The sequence below is a fragment of the Oryzias melastigma genome, linkage group LG10 (assembly GCF_002922805.2).
Source record: "Oryzias melastigma strain HK-1 linkage group LG10, ASM292280v2, whole genome shotgun sequence".
Classification (NCBI taxonomy): domain Eukaryota; kingdom Metazoa; phylum Chordata; class Actinopteri; order Beloniformes; family Adrianichthyidae; genus Oryzias; species Oryzias melastigma.
The window spans coordinates 22,756,534-22,780,030 of NC_050521.1; the positions used below are offsets into that span (position 1 = coordinate 22,756,534).

The following is a 23,497-nucleotide window of genomic DNA, read 5'->3' on the forward strand; positions in this document are numbered from 1 at the left end:
GACCAGACTGCTCATTGGAAACAAGGCTCAAGTCTTGCATATATCGGAATAAAAATGTGAAAGAAAAAGGTCTGGAGCAAGATTCACAAAATTTGCACCGCATCGACATTTCGCATCAACCCTCTTCTAAACCGTGAGTACATGCGCAAGTATCTGGTAGCACTAGTACCCCGTAGGGCTAGTATCCGGTGGCAAAGGTGCAGTGTGAACACCATTTGCTAAAAGCATGTTCAAGAATGTGCATTTATCACATTCATGAATGTGGATCACATGCCCACTCTCTAGGTAGCTTGACTAGCAATGCAGTTTGCACAAATACAGACATATCTGTAATTCTCCTCAAAACCAAACATTTATCATATTTTAAGCAACAATCAAATGAATCATGGGTAGCAGGTCTAAGCATTTCCTGCTTTAGAAACCACATACAACAAATCATCCTGCTGAGATCAGACAAAAAAAAAAAAAAAGCTTTAGCCTTGGCTGCCGGGTTAATTGGTTGCTGCTGAGATTTTGAATAATATGCTTGTGACATTCAACAGCAGCACAGAAGACGGCCATGAAAACATTATTTCTAAGAATGAAAATTGAAAAAGTTCCTTCCTTTAAGTGATTCTGGTTGATCTAATAACAAGGACCCTTCCTTGACAGGGTTTCCATGTGAGTCACAGCAGAGGAGGTTAGTTCAAAACCATAACCACAGAGCAACCAAACAAAGGACGCATCCTTCCACTGATTACATTACTCTGAAAAGTCAGCTCCAGTGTTGTGTCGTTCAAACGGAAGAATCAAAATGCCAAACACTTAAAGATTGTTTCCAAGACGGAAGCATCATCCATCAGGTAAACACACCTTGAGAAAGTTTGAATAGTTTTAATGAAGTTTGCTTTTGTGTTTAAACCAAAGGCAAAGAAAAAAAAAATATTTAAACTAAAATTATATTCATCTCAACTGAAAAGGCTTTAATCAGCGCTGATTTATTTTGATCCTGGTAAGTCCACATGTTCTATACTTAATTTCACACAAATCAGGACAAACCAAATCTTCAAATGAACACCAGAGGCTGGTTTAAAAGAAAGCAATTTTCCAACAATCCCACTTTAAGATGTCCAACTCAAAGATAAACTGGTGTCAAACCTTCTTTGGAGTGAATTAACTTTATTTGTTTGATTAACTCATGACATTTTTACAACAATAGTAACTCTTTAACTGTTTACGTAATTAACATAGTTTTCGCCATGTCAGAATCAGCTGATTGATCGCGTTAGGTGTCGCCAACGTGTTAAAAATAAAATTTGCGCATGATGGGACTGTTTTTTCCCCCCATTTTTCTATCAGCCATATAAACCTTTATGTGGAATTTACTTTGTTCCACCAAATTGATAATTTTTCAAAACTTGTTGAATTTGTCAGTATTCCATGTCTTCCAATGACCATTCAGGGTCCTACAGGTGACATCGGAGACTTTCACTTCAGGTTATAAATGTCTATGAGTAGGACTCGCACACAGAACTAGGCAAATGTTTTAGGCATAAAAAAAGCTTCAGAAAAATAAATAATTATAGTTTTTAAACTTGTATTACAAGATGCAAAGTGAACAAACAAAAGAAAAATACAAATGGGTCATGGGTATATGATTTCCCCCAAATGTATTCAGCAATGGGACAATGACCTCAGACATTCAGCTAAGACTGTAAGAACTATCTTTAGCATAAAGAAGAACAATAATTACTGGAGATGATGGCATGCCCATGATCCGAGCCCTGATGTCAACATCATGGAGTGTTTCTGAGATTAAATAAGATACAGAAGGATGTGAGAAAACCTATATTCACAGAAGATCTGTGTTTAGTTCTCCAAGATCAACCTAGCAGCTGAGTTCCTTCAAAAAACATGAAGACAAAAACTAATGCTGGTTTGAAGGCAAAAGGTGGAAACACCAACTTTTGGTTTGATTTAGGCTGATCTTTTGTTCATTTTGTTGATTGATAAAATTAACTGATTATGATTTCGGTTTCTGAAAAGCATTCTTTTCTTACAGCAGTTTTTCACTAAAACTTTTGTTAATGGGACTTTTTAAAAATCTGAACTCAGACGAGCCATGGTAAATCTTACTCAGCACAGAGAGAGCAAAACGACAATCCTCTGTCCTACATTTCACCCAAAAACCCGAGCCAAGCTCCACTTGGTGCCACACAGAGCGCCTCTGCCCTCCTTACAATAACCCAGAGTTAACTCATTTTTCAGAGGATAAAAGCATGAAGGCAGGCCACACTGGGAGACTTCCTTCACTTCGTATCAAGCCTTTCTTTCAAGCAGCAGACAGTGCTGAGTAAGATAGAAGAATGTGTTCTTCAAGAACAAGCAGAGAGGGAAAAAAAAGAAAAAACGCAGAGGAAAATGATTTCCATTTCACAGTCACTGATTCCAACCAAAGGCAGACAGGCTGTCGAAACGCTAGAAGAAGAAATCCACTCAAAATGAAGTTATTTTTAAATCATTCAACTTTTTGTTATTAAAGTAAAAATAAACTATTTCCATTTGCTACTTTCAATTACATAATTCTAAGCACTTGGGCATTCTTGAGAACAAAATATACATAAAAAACAAAAAAAGGAGTTTGCTGCTTTGGCATTTTGGCTAAAATGGACAATTGTGTCCAGACAGGCTGTTTAATAAACGCTGCATTCTTTTATTTAAAGCAGGAAGAACCTCATTTGTAAATTCTTCAAGATGCAGCAGTTTGTGAAGCGACTCAAACACCTTGACACGACCAGATCACACCTTTCCACAGCATGAATGTTGTTTCTGCAGAGCTTCAACAATAACCTGAGAGAGCCGAGTTTATATTTAGGTCAAAGTGATTAGAAAGGAAGAGGCGCAGGAGTCACTTCAGGCAGATTATTCCCCAAATTACAGTCAGTGAAGGTGCAGATTCCCACAATGCACTGGAGCTCCAGGAGGCAGGAATTGACAAAACCAAACAAACTTTTGAGATTTGGAGAAATGCTGAAGCAGAATCTTCTAAGGATGTCAGATCATTTCAAAAACAAAGTTTAGAATAAAACATCAATGAAAGAAGAGATGAATATAGAAACCTAACAGTTAAAAAATGTCTGATTCAATGCACCAAAATGACAAAACATTTATATTAAAGGGCTTTTCAGTAATTAAACATTGACAAGTATTTGTTTTCACTGTTATTGTGCACTCCAATTCTCAAAAACCTTTGAAAAAAGCTGAGTTTTATGAAGAAGGTGAGCCTCATAATCCGGAGTGCCCAATTTATTAATTCTGGTTGTTCTTAATGATGTCAAAGTGATTTTGAGAGGTCAGTCTGTTCGAGTTTTTCTTATAAGTTTCAAAAAAGGTTGTATGTTTTTGTAAATACGCTAATGTGACTGATGTGTAGCTGTGTCGGACTGTGTTTTTTGTTTTTTTGTTTTTTTATGTGTTACGAACAAAGTTGGAAGTTAGCGTAGTCCCACTAACATTTGTTTTAGCAGTATCAGTCTGTTTTCTTTACGTGTTGCAAACAAGATTGGGAGTTACAGGTATTGTTATACGCCAACGTGGCCAACGTCTAGCGTGTGACGAACAAGTTCGAGCGACCGCTTTCGATGAAAAGTCTGTAAATCCAAGTATATGCGCTTTTTAGGCTTCTGCGTTCAAAACTGTCGCATCTACGCGCTGCTACGCAATTTTTTAGTCATACATACAAAAAGTGTGGCCAATGTGTGCGGATAAAAAGTTGAACTTTGATCAATCAGGTGCTCAAATTTGGTGTTTGATGTTTATAACATACCTTGATGAAACACCAAGCATGCGATGCAGGTTTAAGAATGTGCTGAACGTGGGTTTTTGCACCCCAGTGGTGTGTATTGGCAAGAGTCTAGCAATACGATACATATCGCGATACACGTGTCACGGTACGATACTTATCAAGATATAGCACAAGACAGTAGCAGAGACAATACTTCAAGTTTTTTTTTTTTTTTTTTAAATATGACTTACTAAAAACTTTATCTGAATATTTATGCACCTTTCACATGAATTGAATTGAAAAATACTTTTTTTTCAGGATCTTGAACAGATGCTTTCCAGTAATGAAGCAGCGTGACAGGATGAAGGAGCACTTGATGCTTTATTTCACTCTTCCAGACAGTCTGCACTACACGTAAACACGTATTTCACTGCTCATCGTCACAACGGTCTTTTTTCAGAGCCTTATACACATAACTCTGATCCATCAGATCGCTGAATTTGAATATTTTTCTGTGAAGTTCAGCAGAACTTTTGTTCGTTTCATCTTCCATATTTTGATTGAATCTCTGGGTGCAGTGCATGACTGCACATCTAGTGTCATTCTTTTTCTATGAGCCACGAAGCACCTAAACCAGCATGTTTATACACGTACCAGTACCAAATTGGCACAGATTTTGGGTTCATTACTCATTGTGGTTAAACTGAGTTGTACATGTCTCATTTTGCTAATTGCGAGGCTCAAAATTCACATCCATCTCAAGACGGTTCTCACGAGATGTTGTGTTGTTTTGTTTTCCACAATCACTCATTTCTCCTTCATGATCAGATGGTACTTGTGTGTTTTGAAAAGGACGCTACCCATACATCACTACCAAAGCAGAGTCCCTGATTGGTCGAAGTTCAGCTGGTTTAACTTTTAAAGCGCGTTCAGTGGGGACGTGTTGTGTATGTGTATCCCGAAAACTTGCTTATTAATACATGGATGCGAGAATTTTAAACGCATTCACATTCATATATGTGCATTTACATAGACTCTTCACTGAAAGCGGTTGCACAAACACGCATTTAACTTTTTTGTCCTAAAAGAGTTCAGTTCAGTGTGGCTTATATATATATATGAAATAATTTCAAAAATAGACCACACATTGCTGGTGTGTTTTACAATTCGGTGCACCGTATAATGCAGAAAATACAGTAAGTTAGAAACTGGTAGATTAAACTCTCATTTAAACTAAAATATAGCTATAGCCAATAGATCATTAATCCTTATTTGACTCAAAAAAGATGCTTAAACATATGGTTATGGTGAAATCCAGGAATTTCTAGACTTCACTAAATTGTATTCAGCTATATGATGGATGACTTGAGATATTCTGGTCTCAGCCAAGGATATCTGTGTGAAACTCCATGAGACTAAGGCAAAAAAGAGAAAGAAGCAGCAAAAGAAGTACCTGTATGTAACTTCAAAAGTGTGCAAATGTTTCTGGGATGTGAGATTTGGGAGAGGAATAAACAGATCAGCAGGGAGTGACAAAAAAGGGGGAAAAAGATCTCTATTTTATGCTTTGATATCAAGAGGGATTTAAGAGAGTAAAGTTTGGCTGTGAAGCAGCAAGAATGCAAAATTTGCACTACAAACACTGGATGTTCTTGTTCTACCACTTAATGGAGACCTGCATTATTATTGTCTTTCATTCAGAATGAACATCTGCATCCTCAAAGAACACAACCAGCTGGAGTAATCAGTCAGGAATTATTAAGATGCTAATAACTGACGGGTAGAGAATCACTAAATCTGCTGTAGTTTTCATACTATAAATACGTTTATTTGGTCGTGGGGTCCTCCGGTAGCTGTTGACGACAGTTTCCTTCCTATACAGCTACAGTCTGCAAGGGTGACAAAAAGCTAAAGACTTTCAGTCAACTATGATTTAAATGACCAAAAATGACCACAAGGCAAAACTTAGTCTTTAAGTGGCTTATCATTAGACGACTACGCAAACAGTTGCTTAATATTTTATAGCGTTCCAAACTGCTTGCATCAGCTTCACGGATACAGCTGACACAAACCGATAGGCCAGCATCTCAGGTGGATGGGTTCATTTATTATTCCCATGATTCCCTATCCCCCAATCCGCTTCAGGGTTCCCACACTCCCTGTTAAAACACCTGGATCCTCACTATCCTATCCTCTAACTTATTTTTTTTGCAAGCTGTTCAGTTTTTTTGTTTCTATTTTTCTGCACAAATGATGAAATAAGCAGAAACTAAAGCGCTTAAATAAGTCCAGATGCCACATAATAACTGAGGTACAAACATTAAAATAAATCCAAAAAAAGAAATTCAACAAACTAAAAACGAGATTCACCAAGAGTGTTTTAAATTTGATGAAGAATGAAATAAACCTTTGAAACAAGAGCTCCGTGGATTTTCTTCAGGATGTCGTCCATCTCCAGGAGTTTAGGCTGAATGAGTGAGCTGTGAGGGCCACTGATGTGACCAATGTGGTCCAGGCCCAGATAGTGGAGAATCAAAACATCCCAGTCATCCCTCTTAAGTGTGCTGTCCAAGTGACGGGTTACATTGTTGTCAACCTGATGAAGAAAAAAAGCACAAGATACATATAGACAAATATTTAGTCTAATAAAATGTTATACTTGTTTAAAAATTCCTAAGTTTTCTAAACTTAGGAGTGTTTTATCTTGAATTTGAGAAACAAAATGACGATTTAATTTCCAATTAAACACCATTTGTTTAAAGTCCCTAACCAATCATGTTTTTTTCTTTAGTAAAATCATTCCCATTAGTCTTTTAATTAATGACTATGCAATTTGCGCAGAGAAACTTTAGCAGTCAGTAGTCGTGTTTAGCCCCAGATTTTTCTAGCATCCGGTTTTCTGTTCCAACGGGATCTGAATTAAGAGATGCACAAAAATGCACTTTTAATCGTAATTTTTTAAATATAAACATATATAGATCCCCTATTTTGAGAAAGAATGCTGCTAAAGAATGCGTTAAAAAAACAAAAAAATGTAATCTTCATTGGAGCGGATCTTTAAATGCTAAATTATATGTCAAATTTTCATTTAAATACACTTTTTGTTTTGTTATATAGAAAAACAGGTCATATAAAACTGGACTTTAAATTAAAAAAGGTAGAACTGTATAAATTCTTCTATTTAAAGTTAATTGTAAATCTGTATTTTGCTGTAAAAACACCTGAGATTACTTTAAAAAAAAAGTATTTTCTAGGTAAAAATTTAAATCAAATTCTTGATTAATTAATTAAAGATTGAAACGAGACAAGTGGAAAAACCTGATTAAAATCTTTATAAAATTTACCTTACCAGGCATTTTTTTAGCTTTTTAGATTTCAAAATAAAGCTACTTTCTGTGGCTGTTTTAAAATCAGATGTCAACTTTTAGTGTGACAACTGTGCTTTGAGCTTTAAGCAGTGTTTTTGTTGCCACAATATTTATGTACATAAGTTCCTGCTTAAAATGAGTCACCTTGTGTTGTTTTCTGGATGTGTGGGCAGTTGAATTCTCTACGTACCTCGGTGTAATCGGAGACGAAAAAGGACGTGGTGCCATCATGCTCCATGAAGTGCTTTGGAAAGAGGCGCACCCAGGTGTCATCTCCGTAGAAGATGATCTTCTTCCCCGCTGTTTTGGCTTGCCAAATGAGGTTGTCTTCCAACAGTGCAGGAGAATTTAGGTTCATTACCACATCAATGAAGCCTGGGATGCTGCCAGTGGTGAGAGCCTGGAGAGGGATATGTTGTTGTAATTGTCCTTTGAACAATAATTGTCTCTCAGTGGTGTTATGCAACCCAGCAATTTCAAAGTAACTCGGATGATTAAAATTTGCAAGAAACAAAAGACTTTTTATAGTAAATCTTAAAAAAATATAAAGATCAGCTCTTGATTTTGAAAACACTGAAAGGAGACTTAATAAATGAGCTAAACATTCTTCTAAAATGTACACAAACATGTTAGAAGCCCTGAATTGACATTGTTTCTCTTTGGCACGGTTCTTCTGGAGTTTTTATGGACCTCTCAAGGAAACCGGAGGGGGGAAAGGAGTGAAAGTTCATCTAAAATAAATAAATGAATAATGTGTCCCAACTGCACTAATTTGGAGGAAGTAGCACCAAGACTTGTGGGATTTAAGTGCTGGCGAAGTGTTTTAGGCTGTAAAGGAACCATATTTTTGCTTTGTCACAAAAGACAGCAGGCAACAATTGATGTAGTTTATATTTTATTACAGAAAGTTTTGTTTAAATGCAGAGGAACTAAGCTGAAAACTGCTTCTTAAAACAAGAGTGCTTCCATTGGCCAGGAGTCTGCTGAAAAACTGCAAGTCTGTGTAGCATCCTGCGGTGTGTATTTAATGTACGATGTGGGGAATAAATGTGTACTGTTGTACATATATACACTTTTATAACTTTTCTTTCCACCAGGAAGCAAATCTGTAAAACTCCTACCAACTTCCGCAAAAAAAAAAAAAAGTGGGACATAACCTGGATTAGTTTGGCATGCAGAATACAACATTTGCAAACAAAAGCCTTTCGCATTGTTAAAGGAGAAATATAAACTTTTTCTTTCTACATGCCAACGGGAAAATATCACCCTTAAAATCTAATGAGCTGCTTGGATCTCAGCCCAGGATTCTCCACATATTGAACCAGTCGTGCCAACAGTTTATAATGTGAGAACATAGACACGACTTAAAACTGGGTATATAATTATATTACTTTTTTATCTCTTTCTTTTTTTGGTAGTTTAAGTGTTTGCCCTTGTTTTTCAGGTCACATTTGATCTGAAAAACAAACTATTTTATTCATTTCATCAGCTTCTGCATTCACAAAGAAAACCCCGCAGCCATTGAAGACTGTGCTTTGTTAGAGGACCACTTGAGCTGAACGATCCCAGCTCTTCCCTCACTTCAGCAGAGACAGAAAGTCATTATAAAACACCCACAAAGACAAGAGAAAGAAAGGTAAAGGCCAAAAAGTCTAGACATGTTTTGACAAAAGCTTGATCCTGCTCTTTATTTGTGTCACATTGTAAACAAATCCAGGGTCATTAGCTCTTGAGTGATTCAAGTCGTGACAAAATTTCCTCTGGTACTAAAAAAAAAAAGACTTCAGCTGCTCATTAATCAGCGGCAAATCAACCAAACAATCAAGAGAAAGGAAAGTTAAGGTAATTTTCATGTAAAGTAAAAAAAAAAATGTGACTACTGGGATTTGAGGCAGAAATGTTAAAACAGGTCTTGTTCTTGAAATGAATTATTCACCACCTTCTTCCTGAGAGTGCAGGTGCTCGTTTCAGAAAAAAGGATGGACAGTGTTGATGAAGCTACTCTTTCTGCTTAATAAGCTGCAGATGTCCTCAGTTTATTAATAGAAAAGGTCCTGAATGTAAATGGAAACACGGCCGACTGTACACAGACAGTTTTGTGTCTTATTGTTTGAAGGATCTGTAGAAAAAACTGCCCAAATCCTACAGTGTTACTTGATGCCAAAAACCCGCTGAGAGGTTGCCCAAACGATTCCGTGACTCAACGGCGCTCTAATGGCTGGCCCACGGTGTGGCTAAGCTTGCCATGTGCTACGGATAAATGTCAAATACAGTATCGTGGGTAGTACGGACACTTTCTGGCAAAGTAGTAAAATCTTGTAAATCTTCGTGGGGGAAAAAAAAATCAGTTTTATTCTCTTTTTCTACTCATGAGGAACATATGAAATTAAAATTATTTCAGTTTATCTAATTTGATGTTCTATCGATTATCCAAACTGTTTACTGCTGGTTGATAGAAGCCACAGAGAAGAAGAAACTACTTTCTGAAAGCAAACTTGTGGTGAACATTACATTGTTCCACACATTGATATATGAGTATATAAATAGGTAGAAAAATACAGGTTGAGTCACAGACATAATGGTTTTGGCTGTGTCGCCATAGTTAGTTCAACTCAGAGATGTCAGACAGGATGTGACTTTGGTCTCCAATGCCCCCTAATGGTGCATCACAAACACTATGAAGTGCAGGAACTGATCTGTATACAGACTGTATGAATCTCATGGAATCTAAAATATTTATATTGACTTTTATTAAATAAATTTCTAGCTACTCTCTAAATATTAATTAATCCTTAGTTATCTTAGTTTTTATAAAAGAGAAATTAAACAGCAAAGTTGTCACGAATTTGTTTGAATGTCACACATATTCTAAAATAAATCGTAGGTTGTAATAAAAACACAACTTTTTAAAAACATTTTGTGTTGTAACTGTGTCAGTATCTATGATAATTTATTAAAACAGTTATATTGTCAATTTTTGCCCTTTAAATCATCAAATGCATTCACTTTATAAACAAATATGTAATATTTAAAACCAAATGTGCAAAATAATCATATTGATGATTACTTTTTTTTTGTCTAAATCCCCAAATTGTCTTGAAAATGGTAAGTAATAGAAAATAAAGAGGTGGGGAAAATAAAGAATTACAAAGTTGTGCACAGCTCTATAAGAAACTGAAAATGAAGAATTTTGATAATTAAAATCTAAATAAATTCAATAAAAGAAATTTAAATGATATAATGATTCAGAGGGTGAAAAACTGATCTGCGTCAGTGTTAAATCGAGAAATTGGGCTAAAAATATCCCTGCAAACCACAAAAATCCAGTTTACGCATTCACACACTATCAACACGAGCTCTATCATTAAAGTATTTTTTGGACTGCAAGCATTTTCAATTTTTAATAGGAGACAAATGCACAAATGTGATCAGAAAATTTGATGTTTATAACAGAATATGTTCATGTTTGTTCATGACATTGACTCATACTAGTGGCTGCGAATGTTTACAACCAACATGCTTTGATGTAATTAAACTTTACGCTAAGGGAAAAGAGATTTGAATATTTTTAGAACTGACTAAAAAGAAAAAAAATATTAAGCTGAAAAGAAATGAAAGTACGCTAAACAAACACATATTTATGTATATATAAAAAACAGATAAACAATATGTAAAATCCAATAACAAAATGGTGTGTTAGGTTGAGTATCTCTCCTAACACTTTTTGGCAAAGACTCTTCTATTGTTTGAAAGCCTGTTAATTACGCGTTGAGAATGCTGCCACGTCTCTAAGGAACATGCATTTGTGGGACGAGCAGCAAACCTGCGTTTGCAGTTCCCTCTGCCGCTCGACTTGTGTGTGGGATTTGGAGGATCGGATGATTCAAGTTTAAGACAAGACATTCATTGAACACTCAGAGGCTTGAGTAGTGTGTGGAGAGAGCCGCACACAGCCTGGCAGCTCCTCCTCATGCTGGTCATCCGCCTGGTCACACACTGCTGTGGGATGACGTCCCGTTCTTCAACCGGCATTCGTCACAAGCCAGTAAACGTGGTTGTGTCGGTGACTCCAACACGGCAGCACGCCTCAGCTGATGGGGGTCAGGGCTGCTGACAGACCGCTCCATCCTCTCCGTCTCTGAGCGAGCTCGCTCTGTGGGTACCAGCGTTGTCATCTTGGAGGGTGGAGTTCAGTCCCAGACTGTGGACATATGGAGGTGCCACCTGCTGTAGGACCCCATACTGACATCTCTCTTCATTGAGATTGCCTCCACAGATGAGAAACTTCATCCTTTCAGTGATGGAGTGGCTGGCCCACACCATCGTACTGCCTCCACCAAACTATACTTCTCTATCAGTGCAGAAATCAGCGATTCAAACAACCATCAACATGTAAGTTTTGGGTTGTAAGGGGCTGTAGACAAAGAGATGATGGGACATCAGTGGGGGGTTACTTCCACACCAACAGTCCCAAAACTTAGAGGGGAATTTCTTATGAACTCCTGCTGCTTTGAAGAAACTTTGTCCTAGAAAATGACTTTTTTTGCTTAAAAATGGTATAATCATAATTAAAAGACCACTAATAACAATTTTAAGACAGATTAAGATATGAATGAAGTGGGACTGTAAACTGTAAGCCCAGCTGTTTAAACATCTAAGAGTAACATCCTGTTCATCTACCGTATATCTTCCACTAGTGGCCGATCTCTAAGCGACGCCGGTCTCCAATAAACGCCATGTCTAACAGGTGTTCGTTACTTTAGACTCCCTTAAGATCCACCCATCTTCCAGGGTCGGGCAGACACCGGGTGTTTGTGATATTTGTGCTGTGAGCCAGTGTAGCGATGGCCAAGAAACGCTCATTCAATTTATGTGCTTAAACTTTGTGCGGTGGCAAACGCCAACAAAGACTCTGGTGAGGAATCTGCACCACATTTTGGGATGGATCCTGAACACATCAAAGAATGGCACAAGAGATGGGTGATATTGAGAAGATGACTACAGAAAAAGGAACAATAAGGATGCCAATTTCCTGGCGGAGGTACCAAGTAAGTGAGCGACGGATTAGAAGAACTGGTTTGAACATGGGTTATTGATCAAAGATGGAAAGGTGCGCAGGTCTTCAGGAAAATGATTTGCATGAAAAAAAAAGAGCATTTTTGATACAGAAATTGATGATTAGTCAAAGAGAAAAGAGATGTTCACAGCCAGTGCTATTTAGAACATAATACAATGTTCTCCATCCATCCATCTTCTTCCACTCATCCGGGACCGGGTCGCAGTCTCAGCAAAGACTTCCCTGTCCTCGGCCACTTCCTCCATTCCCAGTCGAGAGACGTAGTTTCTCCAGAATGCCATGGGTCAATAAATGTTCATCTGGTGTTGTTGTCTACATTTTGTGACTGCAAAATAAACCCATTAGCCATCCCCATTCTATCTCTGATGAAATTAAAAAGCCAGTCTCCAAAAGACACCAGTCTCTAATAAACACTGAGTCGGTTGTCAAATTTTTGGAATAAACGCCGGTACTACTATTGAAAGATATACGGTAATTCTTTTTAAAACTTCACATCATACTTAAACAAAAGTGTTAAATTTGAAGCATTTGAGCTAAGAACCTTTCCAAAAAAAAAGAGCTTCATGTAAAATTAAGGACATTTTTCACCAAAATTTTGAATTATTAAATTGGGAGCTGTCTAAACTATTCCAAACTACTATAAAGAACAATAATAAAACTCAATTTAACTGTATTTAGCCGTGATAAACCGAAATAGTTTTGATGTAATTGTTGTTTTCAGTAATGAGACATTCTTTCTGATTGTTTCTCTTTTCTGTTACGCCCTCACCATTCTCCATCTTTTTATTACCAGTCAACCTTGATCTTTGCCATGCTCACTAACTGTCAGCATTCTCACAGCTCCTGCTATACCAACCAGATCATGTTTATAAAACATTGTTTTGGGTGAATTTCTTGTGTATTGTGGAGCAGCAGCAGCAGGTTATTCGGGGACGAAGGCTTGGGCGAGTCTTTTACAACAGCTTGATGCTGTCAGCACTTGTACAATCCTTTCACTGCAGATAATACATAAATGTTGCTCGTTATTCTTCCCGTAGACCCTCAGACTGAGCATCCTGCTTTACCTGACAACTTCAGTTACGCGTCCTCCCCTTCACCTCCCCAGCACTTAAACAGGTGAGGCAGTGCTGCTCTTTCGCCTGGAGAAATCCTCCCCCTCGCTGCCTCCACTGCTGACAACAACATGCTGACTTTTTCGCAGTCTGTTCACAGTCTCTGTTTCTGAACAAGCAACTGCGAGGCGCACATGACTAGATTATAGTTCCCCTCTGGCTCTGCTCCCAAACTAACCTCATCACAATGACACGTTTTTAAAATATGACACACCACACGTTCCCCCGCAGATCCTAAAATCAAACTATTTTAATAGCTGTAGGTCATAGAAGCTCTGGTTTTCAAAATCTTCCCAATTTATTCCTCACAGGAATAATCCCATTAACGCACTTGAGATGACTCAAAGGCCTGCTCAGTTAGCCGCTTTTCTTCCATTTGCTTTTCATTTATTGCAACTAAGCTAAATTTTTGGGTAGACAGATTTTCCAAGATTTCGCATGTTAAGGGTCAACATTCTGTGGTATCTCTGCCACAAAAACAATAATAAAAGCGTCTTAATACATTTAAAATCCTCCCTGTGATTCAAGACAAATAATGAGACAAATACTGAACACCAGGCAAAGGCTTTCCATAATAGCATCTCTATTTTGCATCTTCCAGACTTAATTCAATTTCTTTTCTTTTCTTTTCTTACAAATTACAAGAACATCTCATGGCACTGCCACCACCATGCTTTACTATGGTGTTTTAGGAGCTTGTGGTTTATGTAACAGGAAGTGTTTTCTTTAAAAAGCAAAATAACAAAATGTATCTGATCTGACTAAAGTCGGTTCTTGCACAAATTAGGTGACTTTTAAAGGATTTTTGATCACTTATCCACTTTGATCAACAGCAAACCAATCAACCAGGCTAGACATCACTGCCATTCCTAAACCAGTTTAAAGTCTGTATGATTTAATAGGATACAATACAATTCAATACAAACCATTAAAACATAATATATCATATAGTAAGAGTTGTAGTTTGATCTGTGAATTTGTGGTGGTACTGATCCACATTAGTGGTACAGAAACCTACAGCAGAGCTAGAAAATAATCAGCCTGTCAAACTTAGAGCCAGAATGTGAAGATGAAGGTGCAGAGATGGAACCAGCCACCCGAGTTCAGATGTTCCTCAAGTTTATTCATATTTAGGTAAAGATTGCATTTGATTTTTTTGCATTTTTAATTAATAATTTATTTTCGTGTGTGCTATCAAAGCTTATACTATGCAATAAAGAGACTCTGGATGAAAGAAGCTGTACAAACAGAATATCATAATCTTTTCATAATGTGTGAGCTATTGACCATAAAGACTCACTCATCTGAAAATCATGTTTTTGGTGTTATCATAGTATTTTTCTCACGGTTGAGAACATACTGTATATAAAATAATTTAAGATTAAAATTGTTTGAGTATTTCTTTGTTCAAGTTGGGATGAATCAAGAGCAGATGAAAATGATAGAAAAAGCCCTCTTTTGTGACGCAGCAAGTGAAATAGCCAAAGTCTTCCTGCTCCACTCTATTCCAATACATCCACTTGTAGACAAATAGATACTTTAACGTCTTGATTACCTTGGATATTGCTCGCCATTTTTGTTGCACCGGAGAGAGTGTAAACAAAGAGATGATAGGATATGAGTAGAGGGTTAACTTCCGCGCTAACAGTCTACAACTCATAAGTACATTTCTGTTGTACTTCTGCTGCGCAGCAAAAACTTAGTCTAAGAAAACAACATGATTTTTTTCCCCTAAAAACTGTGTAATAATAATTTACAAGACCACTAGGAATTATTTTAAAACAGATCAGAAATTGATTGTAGTGGGGCTTTTAAGAAAAGTGCAATTTTTGTTCATTCATACACTGTTTCTTTGTCTTTCATTTTGTTGTATTTTATTTTGAAATTTGTTTTCCAGCATCTTATCAAATCTTTTTGCATGAATTAAGCTGTCATTGTCCTTTATTTAATAATGCATGATGAGAGTAGTTAACTTTATTGTGGTTTCTTCCTGAGCTCTTACCTTGATTCTCGGCATGGTGACAGTGGGAGGTCTGGCTTTGGCCACATAGCTGAGGGACGACCCCCTCTCGATGACATGTCGAGTGTAGGGCATAAACATGCGTCCATTGGGACCAAACACAAAGTCCTCTCGGAGGGCGTCCACTAACATGATAACCACCCGTTTGAATAGGGGCTTGGGGGTCCCTGACGCGTTCGAAGGGCCTCCTGTAATTGGGACAACACGATGAATACGTGGAGAGGCGCGTGCCAGCCCGGTGATGCTGGACTCACCTGTCAGCGGCTCTGGCGGCAGGTCCGACAGCTTGTTCTTGGAGGACAGAGACGACTTCACGGGGACAGGGAAAAAACCCCGCAAGAAGAGGGCCACGCCAACCACTTCGAGTATTAAGATAGTGGAGGCAAAGACGGACGAACGTACTTTCATCGTGCTGGTTGACAGGACACTTTTTGAATGAGAAACTTATGCTAGAAACGTCACGAACGACATGGCGCTTCCTACAATTTAAGGTGATAAAATACAAAATTAAAAGATACAATTTACCTGCTCTAACATGAAATTCGTTAACTTTAAAGTTTTATTGTCGTAGCGTTAAATTAAAAGGACAAATTCCAGGAAACTCCGATTTATTGAATTTAAACTTCCGCATTGGTGACACAGATCTACGGAAAGCTGGGAGGACCAGAAAAGATCCATACGCGTTTCTTCAAAAGCGTCCCTCCCACTTGATTAGACATTATGGTAGCAGCATATGGTCTATGTCAGTTTTTCTTTGTTTATTATAAAGGAAATCTGCAGGAAAATATTTAATCTATTAGTAAAATTGATCTTCCTAGAAAATAAACAAAAATCATGTCACTTTTTCTGTATATATTTGTAATGGTCTTTGTTTTAAATGTTGTTTATTTTATACTATAGATTTTAATTTAAGACAAAAAAAGAATCTATAAGTGTACTGGACTTACACATTCATAAAATGTATTAAATATTAAAATTATACTGGACATTTAGTGCATTCCAACAAAAAATAAGACCGAATTTGTAGGCTGTAACAGTAAATCTTTTCAAAACAGTTTACCAACACTTGTGCTTGTTGTAAACACAGTAAAATACTGAGTTTTTAAAAAATGATAATAGTATAAAGTCTAATGTTTGGAGATTATAGTTTTTGATTTGATATAATTTAATTTACAAATAAAAAAGAAAACAAAGTGCTCAAGAAAGAGATGGGTAGAAGACAACTTTTTAATTCCCACTCCTAATCTTTCTGTTTTACAGACACATTTTTACACCTTAACAAGATCATTTTTCACATGATTGTCTGCACCTTTTTTTTAAAGAAATAGGTAAAAAAAAAGCAGTCTATCAAGTCAAGATGAGTTTTTTTAACCTACAATTTTGATGGAATCTACCTGGTGAAATGGGAATGAGTTTTATTTTTTTTCTTTTTTTAAAACTCTGATAAGAATATTTTTTTTTCAAAAGACTGCAGAAGTTCAGTCCATTCATAAATTATCTTTCCATGCATTTTCTACACACTTCAAGGTCACTGGATTCCCCTGGAGTCTCTCAGCTGTCGTCAGGCGAGCTTTCTTAGGACACTTCACCCTTAAATCATCATAGAGCAGTCTTTGGAACTGCTAGCCAATGCTTTAAATCAACCAACTCCAGATCTTATAAACAGTCGTAGATCTGCATGATTTAAATCCAACATAAATCTGAGCTGGGGCTGCGGCGGTTTGCACTGTCGCATCCCAGTGAGGAGGTTCTGGTCCAAATCCCATCTGGGTATCCGTGGAGTTTACATGTTCTCTTTTACCTCAAAGCTAATTTTTGACTCGGAAATGTCCTGCAGGAATGTTTGTAAATTACCCTGCAGAGGACTGGCTATCAGGGGGAACACCACCTTTGCCCTGAAGTAGTTAGGATAGGCTCCAGCAACCCCTTGCAGGACCACACTGGAATATAAAATACATTTGAGATATGGATTAGAGCCAGTGTAAATCTATGGAGTGGTGGATGAGCTACTGCTGCCATCTACTGGAGGAATGTTGGAAAGTCTGCTTAACAGCTCTTTTGTACTTCCTGCACCTCTCCCAGGGGTCTGGAATCTTTCATGCTAAAAGTTTCTTCCTGACCAGTGAGAGCCGCAAAATTCCACTTTACTGTTCAGAAAACACACAATTTATGATTTTGTGGCCATTAAGTTATAAAATGTACCTTATAAATCGTTAAAATAAAGGAATTATTATATTTCTATTATATTACTTTTGACAGCAGGGCATGAAAGTTCCTTTCAAAATAAAATACAACCGCTATCAAATAAAATGCCTCTGCAGTCAATTTATTTGTAATTATACTTTAAAGGGCTAAAATGTTGGATAACTGGAAGTTAATTCTTTCAATGACAATTTAGATTTTTACATTGAACATAAAATTGCAGCTTAGCAGGAGGGTACTGCAGTTCAAACATACACGTATTTTCTACACTTTGTCAATGTCGCTTGGATTAATTTTTGTACACTTTTCAAAAAGTCTCCTTTTATGTTTTAGTGTTGAAGCAGAAATTTTGTAAATAATACAACATATCAATTAACCTTATATTTTGTTTTATAACATTTTTCTTAGAATGTATTTTATTTTTTTAGAGGTCCACCAACATTTCATTTCTTCTTTTTAAAGAATATAAATTAACATTACATGACTCATGGAAAAAAAAGAAGGATTCCAGAAGTCAGCAAACATTCAGAAGAGCTTTAATCAAGAAAAACATCTAATCTCTTTAACAAAAGAGACTTTATCTCTATAATGCACTATGAGGACGCAATATTTCTACTTTTCCTTTCTCTTCAGAACATTAATAAAAGCATCTTTGGGAACGTCCACATTTCCGATTCGCCTCATCTTCTTTTTGCCTTCCGCTTGTTTCTTCAGGAGCTTCATCTTTCGTGTTATATCGCCTCCATACTAGCAGGACAAATAAAAAAAAACATAAATAATTTGGTTTTTTAGGTTTAATTTAAAAGAAAGAGTAAAGATTTACTTACACATTTTGCAAGAACATTTTTCCTGTACGCCTTTATTCTGAAAGAGCCCAAATAGAATGATTTCATTTTAAATCACCACATATTTTTAGGTTTATTAGATAAACACATTCTATGAATGTTTTACATGTTTTATTTGAGGATACCTCAGAGCCTCAGTGTGGAGCTCGTACTCACGTTTCCCGTGCGATGACCTTATTTCCAACGGCGGCCTGCACGGCGATCTCAAACATCTGCCTTGGAATGGAATCCTTCAGCCGCTCACACATGGCTTTTCCCATCGTGTACGCACGTTCTCTGCCATGAGAATACAACAGAAGACAACTCTATTTACAAACTGTTGCCTCAGCTTTAGCAAAAAGCAAACAAGAAATCATGAAATCTGACAGATACAGAAATCTGTTCGATCGAGTCGGTGGTGAAACTAGACTTGTAATAGTGTTTCATATTATATTTTAAATTTTAAAACAAATTTGTTAGCAAGAATAATAATGTTTTAAGTAACTTCATTCCTAAAATACTCAGTGATGACAGTTTGATTAATATTTGTGTCATTCAAACAAACGAAATACCAAAAAAAGCAGGTCTAGTCAATAAAATTCTTCTTTTGAACTTGTTAAAGTAAAGGAGATTTCATGCAAAACTCTTGGATTTTTATTAAAAGGTTAATTTGTTAGTCTTTAAAAATTCCAAAAGTGTCATTTTAAACACTCAAAAATTATCTTCAGTTTTATATTTTCTGGATTGTTTTGGTGCAATTTTCATGGTGGCCTAATTTGTGACCATAAACTGAAATGTTATAATCTGTTCAAAATATATTTGTTGCAGAAAATAAAACAAATATTTGTTTGCTTTTTTCCCTATAGATTTGGCTGTATTAATTTATTCACGTTGCATTGGGTACCGGTTAAATTTAGAATTGATTTGAAATTTTAGAGCTTTTAATGGCACATATATTTCAGAGTTGTTGACTCCTTACACCTGAAGTCACTCCATACGGTCTTCAGGCTAAAACATGCAGCTCTTTAGTTTCTTCATTGTGGCTCTTTAGCTTTCTATGCTTTCAGTTTAGATGGATATGCAGTTTTTTAAATTTGTTTTTAAATTTTCATTTATATTTATATATTTTTTTAAAGTCAGAAAACATAGCAATAGTGATGGTTGAAGGTTTAATCTGCAGTCAGAGGGTTTTTTTAATTGGAATACGCTTAATCACATATTCTTGGATTTTGCTTTCTTGCATTTTTCTCTTATTTAATATGGTGCATTTTATTTTGAAAGGAAATTTATGTGCCTTAAAAGTAAAAGAAGGTTTATAGAACATTTTATAGAAGATTTTGTAATGAATAATAACTTTATTTTTAAATAGTGAAGTGGGACTTTGCGACTCTTGTTAAGTTTTGGTTAGAAAATAACTGGCCCAGTTGGTTCTTTTAGTGTTAAATCTTGTGGATCCCTGGGCTAGAACCTCCTTAAGGTCCGGAGAACTCTTTGAAACCCTAAAGAGTTATTTTTGTATATAAATCAGACTTGAATTTGCTTTGAATTTTTTGTATTTTACTTGCTTTATTTATTAATTTGACTGCATTTTATTTGCACATTGTAAAAGAACTTTTGGATTTTATCTGTGAAAAGTGTTACAAATGTTTTTTCCTTCTTATTTTTTAACCTTGGGTAAGAATTAAGAGTTAAAGAGGCTGTATGATCAGGAGAAGCTAATTACAGAAAACATGAAGATGTTTCCATTTTAAACGTACCTGTGCACAATAGTGGTGAGTTCTTCCACTGGTCGGCCGTTCAGCAGGAGATCCATCTTTATCAAATCAGCAGCCTCGTAGCCGGCGTTCTCGTAATCGAAGCTAGGCGAGATCAAACCACAATAATCCCTTAAAATTCCTTTGTATACTATGAAAACATGACAATGGTTTGCTTTTAGTCATGACAACGCTACAAAAGAAACGACTGAAGTAAATCTACACACCTGTTAGGACTTGTTTTGCTGAATTCTCTTTCACATTTTTAGAGTAAAACTTTCATAATATTAAAAATTGTTTCCAGCTGATGATGAGGATCAATTATGTGACCATTGACATAATGGTAGTGGTATTATGGTTTGGGCTTCCTGCATCTGAGGAAAAGAATCTGTCTCTAACTGGAGTTTGGGTTGAAGCCTCTAAACAAAGATTTGATCAACATTTTTTTTTTAGATTACCTTTTAGTAAAGATGGATATAAGATAGAGGGAAAATGCAAAGTTTTCACCAGATATTATTCACATTTAAAGTTCAAAGACAAGAAAACTCTGATGACCCAGCATTCTAGCAGCATTTAAACGCATCATTGACACACAAAACTTGAAGACTAGAAGTGAGTCTGTTTTATCTCCATTGAGGGAGGACAGAGGAGGACGGGTTTACAGAATTAGTATCAGAATGGCATCACAGCAGAGAAGAAGGCAGAAGGCTTTTTCAAAACATCCGACAGTGTTTGACTTCAAACCATAATGCGTGTTTGTGATTATTTGTGTCGTCAGAAATACATCGCGCTCACTCTTGTTTAGAGAAAACAGCTTCCATGTTTGTAGCTCTGACAGTAAATCAATGGGAGTTTTCTGGAAGCACATCCACAAACATCCTCGTTTCCCAGCGTCGAAGCAGGTAAAGAACTCATCCACAGTTTTAGATTATTTAGGAAACGTTTAGTATTGTACAGAAAAAATAAAAAACTAAATCTCATGAAGTATTTCTGTCTTGTTTCTGGTTTGAATATTGTTTTAAGAAAATAAATCGGTGAGTCATATGATAAAAAAGATATTATTTTAACAATATCTTTAATGAAAAAAGTTTTTATTACTTTAGATAATATTTTAATTTGCATTTGTGAGCAATAAGTGGTCATGTTTAAGACCGGACTAGCTTCATTTAGTAAAACCAGAGAGTTTTATTTAATTCATAACACAGTTCAAATGCATTTAACAACAGAGGAGGTTTATCACTAAACATATAATTTTAAGACACAAAATGTGTATTCTAGTCTCACTTTAGGTTGATTATATTTTAGAAATAAGGAGAGATTACAGTTTGTTGGAGTGCTAAAATAAGATATTTTGGGAAAAAGGTGTAAAAACATTTCTACTATAAAGATATAAAATCTTTTTTTGATCAATGTAAACTTATTTTAAGACATTATATTCCCAATTACCAGAACAATACATCTAAACATGAATGTTTTAGCTTATTTTAGGATTTCATTTAGTTTTAAAAGAGCAGGAAATCACAATTTATTCTAAGAAATCTTAAGTAGCTGAATTCTACTAGTTTCATTCCCGGTTTTTGTAAATTAAATGTTGTTTTGAGGACATTTTTTCTAGTATGCACAGCAGAAATGATTAAAACCTTCTCAGACTTTCCTCCTTCTTTCAGGAATCTCATCTAAGATCAGTGCTGCGTGAAAACTTTAGCTGAAATGCGCACAAAAGCAGAAAATTGGAGGCAATTTCATCAAAGTTGATCGCTCTCACCTTGCATATCCAGACGACAGCGATTTGAGGAGGTCGTAAAAGTCCACGACGATCTCATTCAGAGGGAAGAGGTATTTCATCATGACCCGCTGGTCGTCGATGTACACCATGTTCTTCTGTACGCCCCTGCGGTCCTGGAGGAAGGAAAAGTGGATCGCTTCTGTACAGTAACTGCTTTGGAGGACACGGTTTTAGCATAAATCGCTAACAAAATATGTCATTTAAGGATTTGTAAATTGTTTTCCCATTACAAATAAATTCATTTTTTACTACAACACAAATTTGGAAAAACAAATAAACAAAATAAACTTTGCAAAACTCCTCCTTACCCCTGTAACTATCTGCACAAAATTAAGACTTAATACTCAACAACAAGATAAATTTAGGTTAGTTTTTAAGAGCTTAGAATTACTTTCTTTTCTTTTTTGAAAAGTTTCCAAATATACTGTATGCTTAAATTCCACAGATAATTCCATGTTCTTAATGAATAAAAATATTTGAATTATCCTCAAAATTTAATTTCAAATGCAGAAACTGCTTTTATTGACTTGGTGTTTTTAATACAGTTCTTACCAAGCAGAGACTCATGATCTTTCCAGTATAAGCGTCGGGGGCCAGGATGGTCCCCAGAACCATGGGCTCCAAATATTCGGACACAACCGACCTTTCTGGAAACTGAGCCGGGTTCACGATGGTGATCTCCTCACTGCCGTGTTCCTGCATGGAGAAACACATCCAAACTTTTGTGTTTCTACTGAAAAGCAATTTGAAAGGAAGAAAAAAAAAGTCTGAAATAAATTAATACAGCTTATCTAAAGAAAAATATTTTAAAAAGAATGCTAAATATGTTAAAAGCAACAAAATTTTGGCCCATCTGACAGGAAAACTAAAAAACTTAGAAATACATTTCCTTTTTATAAGAAAATCTTTGTTCTCCCTGCTTAGTTTGAATGTTTTTCTCATAAGAAGTGAATTTTCTATCTTCAATCCTGATTTAAGTGTTCAGTGAGTGTAAAAAATAGGTTTTTCAATTCATAATCCTCATCTCAGACAGTCAAAATTAAAAGGCACAATGACGACTATCACTATAGTAACTCATTGCTCTTTTTATGTACATATTTGTTGGTTTTGATACAAAAAATGAAGTCATTTTTAGGGTTAAAAAGTTATACTTTTGGTTAAAAATTATGCAAGTTTAAAATCTATACTTGATAAACAAAAACTACTTTCATCTACTCTGTGGCCACGTTGAGAACAAAATACAGAAATAAGTGCGTGTAACTCGTGAGGCGTGCACGGATGACTGTGTGAGTCTAATCCCTCAGTGCGTGAAGAAGAAGAGGAGGTGGAGAAAAGAGGCACAAAAGTGGGTGATGTGTTTGACCTCAAGTAATAGATTACTCATCTTCCTGCTTGATGTGCTCGCAGAAACATGATTCAGATCACAGAAGAAGGACGGGCGTGAGGAGCTGGGTCTGCTGAATCCCATCTGTGTCTTTTTTTTATTTAAAGGAGGAGATTTTAATAGTACGCTGTGATTGCTTTTAACCAAAGTGTGGTGCTGTGTCTTTACAAACGAGCATCTGCAGGTTGGAATCACTGAAACTTAACC

General features: G+C 36.2%; 2 protein-coding genes across 2 annotated transcripts in view; both read right to left on the reverse strand.

The window, feature by feature from the left end:
- The window catches only part of pigg (phosphatidylinositol glycan anchor biosynthesis class G), a 67,444-nt gene extending 51,398 nt beyond the window's left edge, over positions 1–16,046 (reverse strand). Inside the window, exons 1-4 of the mRNA XM_024283954.2 lie at positions 15,595–16,046; positions 15,323–15,528; positions 7,322–7,531; positions 6,171–6,359 (exon numbers count right to left, since the gene is read on the reverse strand). Coding sequence (XP_024139722.1) covers positions 6,171–6,359; positions 7,322–7,531; positions 15,323–15,528; positions 15,595–15,748 — 759 coding nt within the window. The 5' untranslated portion in view covers positions 15,749–16,046. The remainder of the gene's footprint in view (positions 1–6,170; positions 6,360–7,321; positions 7,532–15,322; positions 15,529–15,594) is intronic.
- Positions 16,047–18,056: 2,010 nt separating this feature from the next.
- The window catches only part of guf1 (GUF1 homolog, GTPase), a 14,115-nt gene continuing 8,674 nt past the window's right edge, over positions 18,057–23,497 (reverse strand). Inside the window, exons 12-17 of the mRNA XM_024284184.2 lie at positions 22,459–22,602; positions 21,886–22,019; positions 20,124–20,225; positions 18,544–18,663; positions 18,370–18,406; positions 18,057–18,289 (exon numbers count right to left, since the gene is read on the reverse strand). Coding sequence (XP_024139952.1) covers positions 18,155–18,289; positions 18,370–18,406; positions 18,544–18,663; positions 20,124–20,225; positions 21,886–22,019; positions 22,459–22,602 — 672 coding nt within the window. The 3' untranslated portion in view covers positions 18,057–18,154. The remainder of the gene's footprint in view (positions 18,290–18,369; positions 18,407–18,543; positions 18,664–20,123; positions 20,226–21,885; positions 22,020–22,458; positions 22,603–23,497) is intronic.